Source organism: Ctenocephalides felis, unplaced genomic scaffold (genome assembly GCF_003426905.1).
Source record: "Ctenocephalides felis isolate EL2017-DRISC unplaced genomic scaffold, ASM342690v1 CF-g0.4_SCAFFOLD_01886, whole genome shotgun sequence".
Lineage (NCBI taxonomy): Eukaryota > Metazoa > Arthropoda > Insecta > Siphonaptera > Pulicidae > Ctenocephalides > Ctenocephalides felis.
In genome coordinates, this window is record NW_020538040.1 from 123655398 (window position 1) to 123667730 (window position 12333).

General features: G+C 30.7%; 1 protein-coding gene across 2 annotated transcripts in view; it reads right to left on the bottom strand.

Moving 5' to 3' along the window:
- The window catches only part of LOC113378748 (putative phosphatidate phosphatase), an 89930-nt gene that overhangs the window by 1247 nt on the left and 76350 nt on the right, over nt 1–12333 (bottom strand). The window contains exons 4-6 of one of the 2 annotated variants that reach the window (XM_026619328.1): nt 8321–8497; nt 6695–6790; nt 4583–4742 (exon numbers count right to left, since the gene is read on the bottom strand). In XM_026619328.1, the coding sequence (XP_026475113.1) occupies nt 6695–6790; nt 8321–8497 (273 nt within the window). In that variant the 3' untranslated portion in view covers nt 4583–4742. Of the gene's footprint in view, nt 1–4582; nt 4743–6694; nt 6791–8320; nt 8498–12333 lie in introns of those variants that run through there. The other variant, XM_026619327.1, reaches the window with a different exon arrangement.

Consider the following 12333-nt stretch of genomic DNA (forward strand, 5'->3'; position numbering starts at 1 on the left):
CAGTTGATTACAAGAAAACGGCTCGATACATTTTCACCTAAAACTAATCAGTAGCATTCCCAACTAATATCTTTCGAACAGTTTTTGATTTTTTAAAATCGATTCGGTAGGATAAGCTTAAATGTGGACAAAAAGTTTAACACTCTTATTTAAATTACAAAGAAACGGCTCGGCAGATCGTCTCACAAAACTGACAAACAATAGTCCTCATTGAGATACCTCGAATGGCTTTTAAATTTCTGAAATCGGTTCAGGCGTTTTTGAGAAAACGTCGATCAAAGGTCTAATTTTGACAAATGCCAAAAAAACGATATCAATTTTTGCAAACTTTGACGAATTTTTTGACGCTAAACGAGTTGTCATACGGCTGTAATATTTTAGTATGATCTAGAAGACTATGATATCTACCGCCAAAAAAAAATCATAAAAATCGTCGATTCTTTTTTAAACTTTATTACAAGAAAACGGCCGATCTTTACCAAAAACTAATCAGCACGATTCCCAACCAATATCTATCGAACGGTTTTTGAATTTTCAAAATCGATTCAGAATTACGAGCTAAAACGTGGACGAAAAATTTTTCACTTTTCTACGATTTACAAAGAAACGGCTTGGATGATCATCGCGCAAAGTTGATACACGCTAGTCCTTAACGAGATACATCGAATGGCTTTTAAATTTTTGAAATCGGTCCAGCCGTTTTTGAGAAAACGTCGATTTACGGCAAAAAATCTGTGCGTGCACACGCACACACACACACACGTACTTTTTCCAAATTTGGTCTCATTCGATTCAGAAAGACTTGAAACGTCGAGAAAACATAAAATTAGCGAATCGGATTTTTTGATGAAAACATAAACTTCTCCTTCGGGAAGTTAATAAATATACATCATTAAATAAATAAATAAAAACAAAATACCATGTCATTTTGTCCGTACTTTCCCTAATAATTATCCTGCTTGTTATTTCTGTGGTTTAAATTAACAATGAATTTGATCTACTTTAGAGATCGATTACCTAATAATGAAATTTTATGTAATTGTATTATTATATTATTATAATAACAAACAAAATGAGTTTCATACATGATATAATAAATTAAATGAACTACAAATAATGTCACTAATTAACTAAATTAAATTAGCATGGATAAAGCAACACTATTAATCATATAAAGCCTTCTACAATTAAATTAAACGTGCATGCTAAACATTGGGTTTAGCACCACCCATGACTAACATTCTTCTAAAATATACATTATAACATTCTTCTAAAATATTGTCAGCACAAATACGAAACAAGAAATGAAGACAATATTAATAAAAAAAAGTTCACAACAACTATTATTTGTTATTAACCCTTTGCATCCTTAATCATTTCAGGCGCTACCTACCAGCAACTTCTGAACGAAAATGTAGGGTGCGGTGGACAGAAGTGGGTCACATTTTTGTTTTTGGTTGTAAAATGGTTAAAAATGAAAATATTATCTTAATTTTTTTTAGTTGTAAGGGTATTCCAAAACGCAACTTTTTATCATAACAGATGTTAGCAATTATGTTTGGAAGTATTTCTATTTTTGAATGGCAAAAAAGTGTATTTACCGTGTTTTCCAAAAATGTAGGGAGAAGTGGGCCACCCACATTTTTATCTGAAAAAATGCTGCTATATGCTTCAAATTCTTACCCTGAGGGTTCTAAAATACGCTGATAAAGAATCCATGCCAAATTTACAAATTTCAAAATCGTTGACACGATATGAAGGGTAGAATTGAAAAAACAATGACTTTAGTAATGTTCATCTAAAGTCTGAAAATGAAGAAGTAATAAAGTTGGAATGATAAAATTATTGAATGAAACATTTTGCAACATTCAAGCACAGATTCTAGGCGTAAATGGTACACGTCAAGTCGGTGCAGTTGGTCATATCACTCATATACATAAATGGAAGGATCTGTTACAGTTATCGCACTCGATGGAGTTTTTTCTTGACAGCTTTGCAGCATCAATTTATTGCAAATCATGCCAAAATCGATGTCTTCATTTGAAGAAACTGAAGAATATCATTTCTTGCCTTTTTCACAGAAGATTGTGAAGTATTGGTCTTCTTGGAAACGTTCGCTGGTAGTTGCGATTTTTGACCCTGTGCTGCTTCTGCCGCGACCTCTCTGTTTTTAGGGGATGTATTGATGCGTTGAAAAGACAATCTGCTAACGTTGATAAAAGCAGAAGCAACAAGCTCCGATATTTTACGTATTTTCACTTCCTTCGTAGCAATAATCAATTTTTCATAATTCACCCCTTTTCTGGGAATTTTGTGTTTTTAACTTCCCGTAGGGCAAGTTATAGTAATCGCAAAAAAATCGAAAATAAAATTTTTTATATATCTTTACGTTTCAGAGGTTTCTGAACATTTTGGCATACCTTAGAAAAAATGGATGTGTGTGTGTGTGTGTGTGTACGTGTGTGTATGTATGTGCGGATACAAATTTTCGTCGACGATTTAGGGAATACGGATCAACCGATTTGAATAATTCAAAAAACATTCGATTCGTATTGATACGGAGACGTGCTCATTAGTTTTTGGCAAAAGCAGGTCTAGCGTTCCGAAGATACGGGGCAAAAAGTGCCAAAAACGGTGCCTCCGTTTTTAAGAGTTCGGAGCGTCCGATTTGAATAATTCAAAAAACATTTTACTTGTATTGACAAGATGTAGAACTGATCAAATTTTCATGAAGGCAGGTCTAGCGGTTTCGGAGATCTAATGAAAAAAGTAAAAAAAAATGCCATTCGGCGGTAAAAAATGATCATTAGACATATGTACATCAAATCATCAGATATTTTATAGAGATTTTAACAATAAGTATAAATTTTTTAACTTCCCGTAGGGCAAGTTATAGTAATCGCAAAAAAATCGAAAATGAAAATTTTTATATATCTTTACGTTTCAAAGGTTTCTGAACATTTTGGCATACCTTAGAAAAAATGGATGTATGTGTGTGTGTGTGTGTGTGTGTGTGTGTGTGTGTATGTATGTATGTATGTATGTGCGTGTGTGTATGTATGTGCGGATACAAATTTTCGTCGACGATTTCGGGAACACGGATCAACCGATTTGAATAATTCAAAAAACATTCGATTCGTATTGATAAGGAGACGTGCTGATTAGTTTTTGGCGAAGGCAGGTCTAGTCGTTCCGAAGATACGGGGCAAAAAGTGCCGAAAACGGTAACTCAGTTTTTAAGAGAACGGAGCGTCCGATTTGAATAATTCAAAAAACATTTCACTTGCATTGACAAGATGAAGAATCGATAAAATTTTCATGAAGGTAGGTCTAGCGGTTTCGGAGATATGGAGGAAAAAGTAAAAAAATGAGCCATTTGGCGGTCAAAAATGATCATTAGACATATGCACATCAAATTATCAGATATTTTATAGAGATTTTAACAATAAGTATATATTTTGTTAACATTTCTATGGGTTCCGTACCAATTCTTATGCGTTAGACAGCGACGCGGCGCTTACGCGCTTTATAGTTTATCCCTATGCAGTTAAAGCAGTACGATTGCTTTGAAAAAAAGTTCAGAGATTCTACAATATGTCAAAATAAAGAAAAAAAAAATTTTCCAAAAAAAAAAAAATTAAAAAAAAAAGTTTTTTTAAAAAAAAATTTTTTTTTTTCAAAAAAAAGTTAATTTTTGTCCAATTTATAGTTTCTCAAAAATCTTATTCTTTTAAAGTAATTTTTTTCAAAAATGTTAATTGCTTTTAAAAAAATAATAATTTTTGGTACGGGAAGTTCCAGCAATTTGCCTTAAGGCACGATGCCTTAATTGCCTTAAGACAGAATTCCACTTACAGCTAGTTTTACATTTCTATGGGTTCCGTACCAATGCTTATGCGTTAAACGGCGGCGCGGCACTTGCGAGCTTTGACATTTCGTCTCTATGCAGTTCAAGCAGTGCGATTGCTTTGAAAAAAAGTTCCGAATTTCCAAAATATGTCAAAATGAAGAAACCATTTTTTTTTCAAAAAATTTTTTTGTTTTCAAAAAAAAAAATTTTTTTTTTTAAATAAATTTTTTTTTTTCAAAAAAAGTAATTTTTTGTCAAATTTATAGTTTCTCAAAAATGTTAATCGTTTTTAAAAAAAATAATAATTTTTGGTACGGAAAGTTCAAGCAATTTGCCTTAAGGCACGATGCCCTAATTGCCTTAAGACAGAATTCCACTTACAGCTAGTTTAGAAGGCATTATGACTGAAGAGATAAAAATAAGTAAATAAGATGTTCGATTAATTGATAAAAACATTTTACTGTGCAAAAAACGGCATTATGCAAGTGGCCCATATCTGTCCACAAATGGTGACCCACTTCTATTTACAAACGCCTTTTTGCATATGCATCCCACAAAAACACAATGTAAACAATCGTCAAAAATCACTTTGCATTTCAAAGATTATATGTTTCTATAATATACAGCATATTTACTTGTCTTTTTCTCGTAAAACTTCGATGACAAATCACGTAAGGGCCTACGACGGTGAAAACTTTTTCGATGAAATTCTTAGCGCGTTCCTCTGTACAGCGCGATAGTAGGTTTATAACCTCCAAATGCTTTTCAAAATTGAGTAAGTATCGAAATATGATGATTATGTGTGCAGTTCGACATAGTACATGTCTCTAGTCTTAAGGTTATTCGGATGACCCACTACAACCTGTGGCCCACGGCTGTCCACCGCACCCTACTAGCAGTAAAAGTGATATTATACGGTATAATTTTAGAATCAAGTAACGAATAAGGAATAAATTGTAATGAAATTTGTTTCTGTGAATGTATACATAATTATAAAAAAATAAAAATTCTTCCCGAAGGATAAGTTTATGTTTGCGCCACAATACCCCACTTGATAATTTCATGTTGTTCTCAAAATTTCAATTATTCTGAATCGTTGGATATCAAAATTGTAAAAAGTATCTACGTGTGCATAAATGTACCAACGTTTTCTCAAAAATATTTTTAAAAGTCCTCCGATGTAACTCGCCACAAAATTGTAAAATTTCTCGTAAAAATTAGTTTTTAGTAAATATCTGAAAAAAAAAGTTTTCATACGTTTTTTTGGCTGATTTATTTATCATGCATCATGTAAAATGGTTGATTTATTTATCATGCACTTGGTTAATTTTTTTCATTACATTCAATTTTTGTACCATTTTAACAGAAAAAAACTTATCTTAATAAATACAGTAGAATTTTCTAAAAAAAAATCTTAAAAACATTTCTTAAAAAATTACAGTGATATAATTTCATTGTCCGTAATCGGTAACAAACTATCATATCTTACGTGGTCCCATCAGAAAAAACAGCCGAGTGCAACGGGTGAATGTACACAAATATGCAAGCCAAGCACATATAATATTATAAAGCAATTCGATATCAATTCTCAAGCTAAAACGAATTTCATCATATATCTGTAAATATATCATTAGTAGTAGCAATAAAGCACGATGCGGTGTTTAAAAATAGTGTAAATAATTACACATGTACCCAACATTTAAAAAGTATCTGAAGTCAAAATTAAGGGTCAATCTGCAAGAAAATAAACAAAAAAAAAACAACGACTCCAATCTAGTAATTCTTCTGCATGATAATTAAAATCTTATAATTTCTGTAGTTTCTCTCTGGCCTTTTGCTCCCTAAATAACGTGTGCAACAGTTTTCGGCAATGCTTTTCTCATCTTTATTGAGTTTGTTTTTGTAGAATCCAGCAGCTATCTTCAAGCATATTTTTAAATTTCTGCAAACATGATTGCAGATTACCCTGAGGCGATGGAAAATAAATATATTGGTATATCGCTACTGAATTCTACAACAAGAAACCTAGTAAAGATGAAAAAAATCCCAGAAATCCGTTTCCTGGGCCATTTGAAAACATGAGGGTCATTTGAATCATCATGCATAAAAATGACTAAATCGGAGATTTTGTTGTTATTTTTCATTTTTCTTCATTTTTTGTAGTTTGACCCCTAATTTTGACTTTAGATTCGCGTTCAGCGTTAAAAAATATATTGGAAAGCATATGTCGCACACCCAACACTGACAACTTTTTTATTTTGTGGGCATGTGTTATTGATTTACTAATATTCTTAAAACTATAATTGTCTATGACATGGTTTAAAATATTTCATTTGGCATTTTATGTGCACAAAAAGCCATGTGATAACAATGTGCTATACATTAATTAAACTCCTCTTCTCATTATACTCACTCTATGGCCAAAAAAAATTGTTTATTTTTATTAATATTTTATTTGTTTTTGTATATTTGTATTAAACGGATATTAAATCATATTTTCAATTTTGCAGGCACTGCTTAAAAGTTAAGTGAAAAGTAAAAAAAAATCACGTGTAAGTTTGGAAAAAGCATTAACAATATTCTTTGACATTCAAACATAATAGTTTACTAAACGTAATAAAAACCATTATGGAGAGTATATAACAACGAAGTATATAATATATATCACTATATTAATGAGAAGGCTAAAATACTAATATAAATAAATTTTGCCACAGGCCACTAACTAGTTAAAATTTTCCTTGAAATATATTTTAGTTAAATCTTGAACGTTCGAAATTTTAAATCGAATTTAGATATTTAGCTATTATCTATTTAGCTAATTGTTTTATATTTTAAACATACTTATGGAATCAGTGGAGACTTTTCATTAGGAGTACAAGACCCATACAATTCTGTATCAAGTAATCCATTGTTAGTAATATTAAATATCCATAATCGCTGTAAAATAAAGACTTATTAGCAATTAGTTGATTATTTGCATAAAATGATATTCGTTAATAAAGGTACGAAAAATTTGTGAAAGGCGAGCTAGCTATCATATTGTATCTTTGTAGTATACTAATTATAAGCAAATCATGCACATGCAGTAGCATAAATATATAATATATGTGGTAAGTATATACAAAAATAAAAGGTATAGAGCAGAGCGAGGCTTAAAGGTCCGAGAGTAGAAAAAGTCCACAACCCATATCTCAGATACAGTTGTTAGGAATTTTCTAACACTACATGATAGTAGAGAGAAAAAAATTATGATCAGCCATCACCTGGATTCTTACGATGTCACTATCAGAAGATAAACGGCAATGTTTGGAAATCATTACCAAAAGGTTTCCTTCCGTTGTTAGTTTTTTTGGTTGTGAGCACTGTTGTTTAGTTTACGAGATCTTAATATAATTTTTAAGTATACGTTTTTTAATTGTTTTATAAGATGTATTGTTATTTTTAACTTAGATTTAGTAGTTTTTTATGTAATCTCTATAAAAGTTTATACGGGAGTAGGAGAAAAAGGAACAATAAAAAATAGTAAATAAACAAGTAAATTAGGTTAAAAAAGCAATTTTACAAGAGGTAAATTAAATAAATATTTATTCCAACTCTGTTGATGAATATTTTTGACAAAACACTAGATCAAGATTATATACAGTGTTATCTTGTAAATAATGTACCTACGAAATTTTAATTTTTCATTGGTAGAATAATGTAGCTATAGTAGGCAAAATAATGTAGTATATTAGTCTATTTAAAATTGAAAATAAGCCATTCAATTTGTTTGCCCTCTGACTGTCTCACCTATGTGGTAAAAAGGGACAGATGACCAATTTTAAAAAAATAATAAAATACACATTTCTATAATTAGAAATAAACTGAAATTTTTAAATTAAACTGAAACAGTATAATTACTTCAAATTGAATTGGACCTTTATGCCCCGCCATACCCTATATAGATATATAGGCGGGCAAGCGTATTCAATTATTAGTTATATCATTCAAAATTTAATATTAACCATTTTACCAAAATACCTAATTGACGAACACGAATCAAATTCATCCATTCTTTATTTTATTAACATTTACGACTACTTTAAGTATCCTTAAAATATAATGGCAATATAAGAAATAATTTATTCGTTTCACCAAAATTTTAGTTCGCACTTGCAAATAATACGAGTATAACGTTTATTTTTACATTTTAACAATAATTTTATATGAAAAGAAAGTAGTGACATACAAAATTAGTAATACTTTGTTCAGTAGTTTGTTTAGAGGTTTGGTTATTTTACAAATTCCAAATTTCTACTTTTCATTATCAAAAAGACAAGTAATAAAAACAGTTGCTATATCATAAATCTAACCCACAAAAATAAAATCAGAATCGAACACAATTTCAAAACTGCAGTTTCCTTCAAAACAAAACAATTAAACAGAAAGTATTGTTGAAAATTGCATCTTCAAAAAAGTAGAAATTACCGTAACGATAGCGACAGTCATGCCTAGCAGTGATCCAGCTAGTACGTCACTCCAATGGTGCTTGTAGTCCGAAATCCTGGACAAAGCAGTGTACCAGAACATCATCAGGAGTAAAAATTGCAAGAAATTTCGGACGAGATAAGCGCCGCGCCGAGACATGCGAGCTTGAAGATACATCTGAAACAAAAATTCATTACTAAACCTCCACTAAACATTTTGTTATAATCAACTAATTATATTTGAGATATCTTATATTTAACTTCCCGTAGGATAAGTTATAGTAATCGCAAAAAAATCGAAAATGAAAATTTTTATATATCTTTACGTTTCAGAGGTTTCTGAATATTTTGGCATACCTTAGAAAAAATGTATGTATGTGTGTGTGTGTGTGGTGTGCGTGTGTGTGTATGTGTGTGTGTGTGCGTGTATGTATGTGTGTGCAGATACAAATTTTCGTCAACGATTTCGGAAACACGGATGAAGCAATTTGAATAATTTAAAAAACATTCGATTCGTATTGATAAGGAGACGCGCTGATTAGTTTTTGGCGGAGGTAGGTTTAGCCGTTCCGAAGATATGGGACAAAAAGTGCCAAAAACGGTACCTCAGTTTTTAAGAGAACGGAGCGTCCGATTTTAATAATTCAAAAAACATTTTACTTGTATTGACAAGATGAAGAATTGATCAAATTTTCATAAGGGCAGGTCTAGCGGTTTCGGAGATCTAACGAAAAAAGTAAAAAAAAAATTGGTGGTCAAAAATGATCATTAGACATATGCACATCAAATTATCAGATATTTTATAGAGATTTTAACAATAAGTATAAATTTTGATTACATTCCTAAGGGTTCCGTACCAATGTTTACCCGTTAGACAGCGACGCGGCGCTTACGCGCTTTATATTTTGTCTCTATGCAGTTAAAGAAGTTTTTTCAAAAAAAAAATTAACTAGTGGGGTGGGTGGCATCGTGCCTTAAGGCAAATTGCTGGAACTTCCCGTACCGTAACGAAATGTTCGAGGATTACTGAATGTTTTCAAATAGATTATTATAAATATTGTAACATTGTCTAATATTTGGACAGGATTGATTCAAGTCTATTTTCTATCAGCAACTGTCCACATTGCACTTATTATTCCGGATCTTCTAACGGTGCCCAAAACGAAGATATTAAATTGTGCATCATATTCTGAAAACATGCATTGATTATCTAAAATGTTTCAGTTGGTCTCAACTGAACATATCTAATTTTTCTTTTCATTCCAGACTTGGGATGAACTCGGATCGCGTCACTTGCGGTTTCATGATCTCCGATATATATATATATATATATATATATATATATATTTAATTTTTTGTTTTGTTTTTTTCATATTTTAGCGTAAATACGCGTTACCCATGTTCAAAGTCACTCAGAAATTGAGTGGTAATGTTCATGATTATGTAACGTACAATAAAGCGTTTAGAGGTGAAATTTCTTTATGCCTGAGACTTTTCACCAAACTATAAACTATAAACTATAAACTATTTATAAATATTATATAAACTGAATTGCAGAGTTGAAATTATTTGTAAAGTATATTAGAACTATAGTCAGAATTAAAAATAAATATTTTCGATATACAAAAAACTAAAAAAAAAAAAAAAAAAAGGGACAAATTTTTTTTTTCCAAAATCGATTATTTTGTTAAGACAAGCAGAAAGTTCTTTGAATCATTTAAATCGGACGCTTAGTTCTCTCAAAAACTGCCACTTTTTACATATTTAGCTCCGTATCTTCAAAACGGCTGGGCCTGCCTTTGTAAAAAACTAATAAACACTTCTCCCAGTCATTACTAATTGAATGTTTTTTAGATCATTCAAATCGGATACTCCGTTCTCTCAAAAATACGATTTCTATTTTCTGCACTCTTTGCTCCGTATCTCCGAAACGGCTGGACCTGCCTTTGCCAAAAACTAATCAGCTCTTTTCCCTATCAATAGGAATCGGATGTTTTTTGAACCATTCAAATCGGTTGATCCGTGCGCCCTAAAACGTGACTGGAAATTTGTATCCACACATACATACACACACACACACACACACACAATCCATTTTTTCTGAGGTATGCCAAAACGTTCAGAAACCTTCAAAACGTCGAGAAATGTAAAAATTTTCAATTCCGATTTTCGGCCCATTACAATAACTTACCCTAAGGGAAGTTAAAAAAAAAATTTTTTTTTTTAATTTTTTTTTTTTAATTTTTTTTTCAAAAAAAATTAATTTTTTGTCCAATTTATAGTTTCTCAAAAATCTTATTTTTTCGAAGTAAATTTTTTTCAAAAATGTTAATCGTTTTTAAAAAAATAATAATTTTTGGTACGGGAAGTTCCAGCAATTTGCCTTAAGGCGCGATGCCCTAATTGCCTCAAGACAGAATTCCACTTACAGCTAGTTATATCTTAAGTTTAATCCCTTTATGCTCCTACGACTGAATAGGATAATTTATTCAAATCCTGAACATCAAAACTATGTATTTTTTGTATCTTCTGATTGATAGTTTGATCTGATTGGGGTGTGTTTGAAGTAAGAATATGTGTACGTCATTTCTAGAGAACGAATCGACTGATTTGAATAGTAGATAGTTCGAACACAATTCAATTCTAAAACGTCTATCTCTCTCGTAATTATCTTATTGTATTAAAATATGCTGATTGTAAGGATAACTTGATAAAAGTAGGAGAATAAACAACTATGTTTGAAAATCCATAACAAAAGTATTTGTTTTTGTTTTTAGTTTTTTGGTTGTGAGCACTGTTCTTTAGTTTACTTGACTTTAATATAATTTTTAGGTATACGTTTTTTAATCATTTTATAAGATGCATTGTTAAATTTAAATTAGATTCAACAGTTTCCCTAATATAACCTATATAAAATTTTACACCTGAGTGGGGTAAAAAGGACTAATTGAATGTTTATCCTGGCAAAGGTGTAAACAATAAAAATAGTTATTCTAACTCTGTTAATCAATATTTATGAAAAAATACAAGATCAAGTTTATATACATTGCTATTTCTGTAAAAAATGTATCCATAAAATTTATATTTTGCATTAGTTGAATAATGTAGCTATTATTTTGTGAAATACCTTTAAAATTAAAATAAGACATTAGATTTGTTAGCCCCCTGGTCGTACCAATTTCCTATATTTTACTTCGTCTATGAGGTGAAAAGGACAAGGTTAGAAATTTTTGAAAAACAGCAAAAAACACACTTCTACAATAATGAGTTTGCTGGAAGTTTTACTGAATATAGTCAGATGTGTTATTTGTTGTGATATAATTGGTTTGGTTTTCACAATATAATTGCTCAATGTCAAATTAGACCTTTGTGCCCCGCCATACGCTACATACCAAATTATTATTTTTTACAGAGATTTTAATTGTATGCATTGAAGAACTCCAGTACTGTTACTGGAGTTCTAATAATCAGCTCAATAGCTTATAAAAATTTATTTTCTGATTGCTATTTAATTATTATAAAAAAAAATAATTTGCATAATTTTGCAATTTGTTCAAACATATTCGTTTGATATACGAGGTAAAATTAAAAGTAAAATGATGATTATATGATGAATGTTTATAATGCGTTTGGATTTTTAACTTCCCGAAGAAGAAGTTTATGTTTTCATAAAAAAATCCGATTAGCTAATTTTATGTTTTCTCGACGTTTCAAGCCATTCTGAATCGAATGAGACCGAATTTGGAAAAAGAATGTGTATGTGTGTGTATGTGAACAGATATTTTTTACCGTAAATCGACATTTTCTTAAAAATGGATAGACCCATTTAAAAAATTTAAGCCATTCGATGTATCTACGATCGGCCGAACCGTTTCTTTGTAAATCGCAGAAAAGTAAAAAATATTTTTGTCCATGTTTTAGGCCGCAATTCTGAATCGATTTTAAAAGATCAAAAACTGTTAGGAAGATATTAGTTGGAAATGATACTGATTAGTTTTAGGTGAAAATCTACCG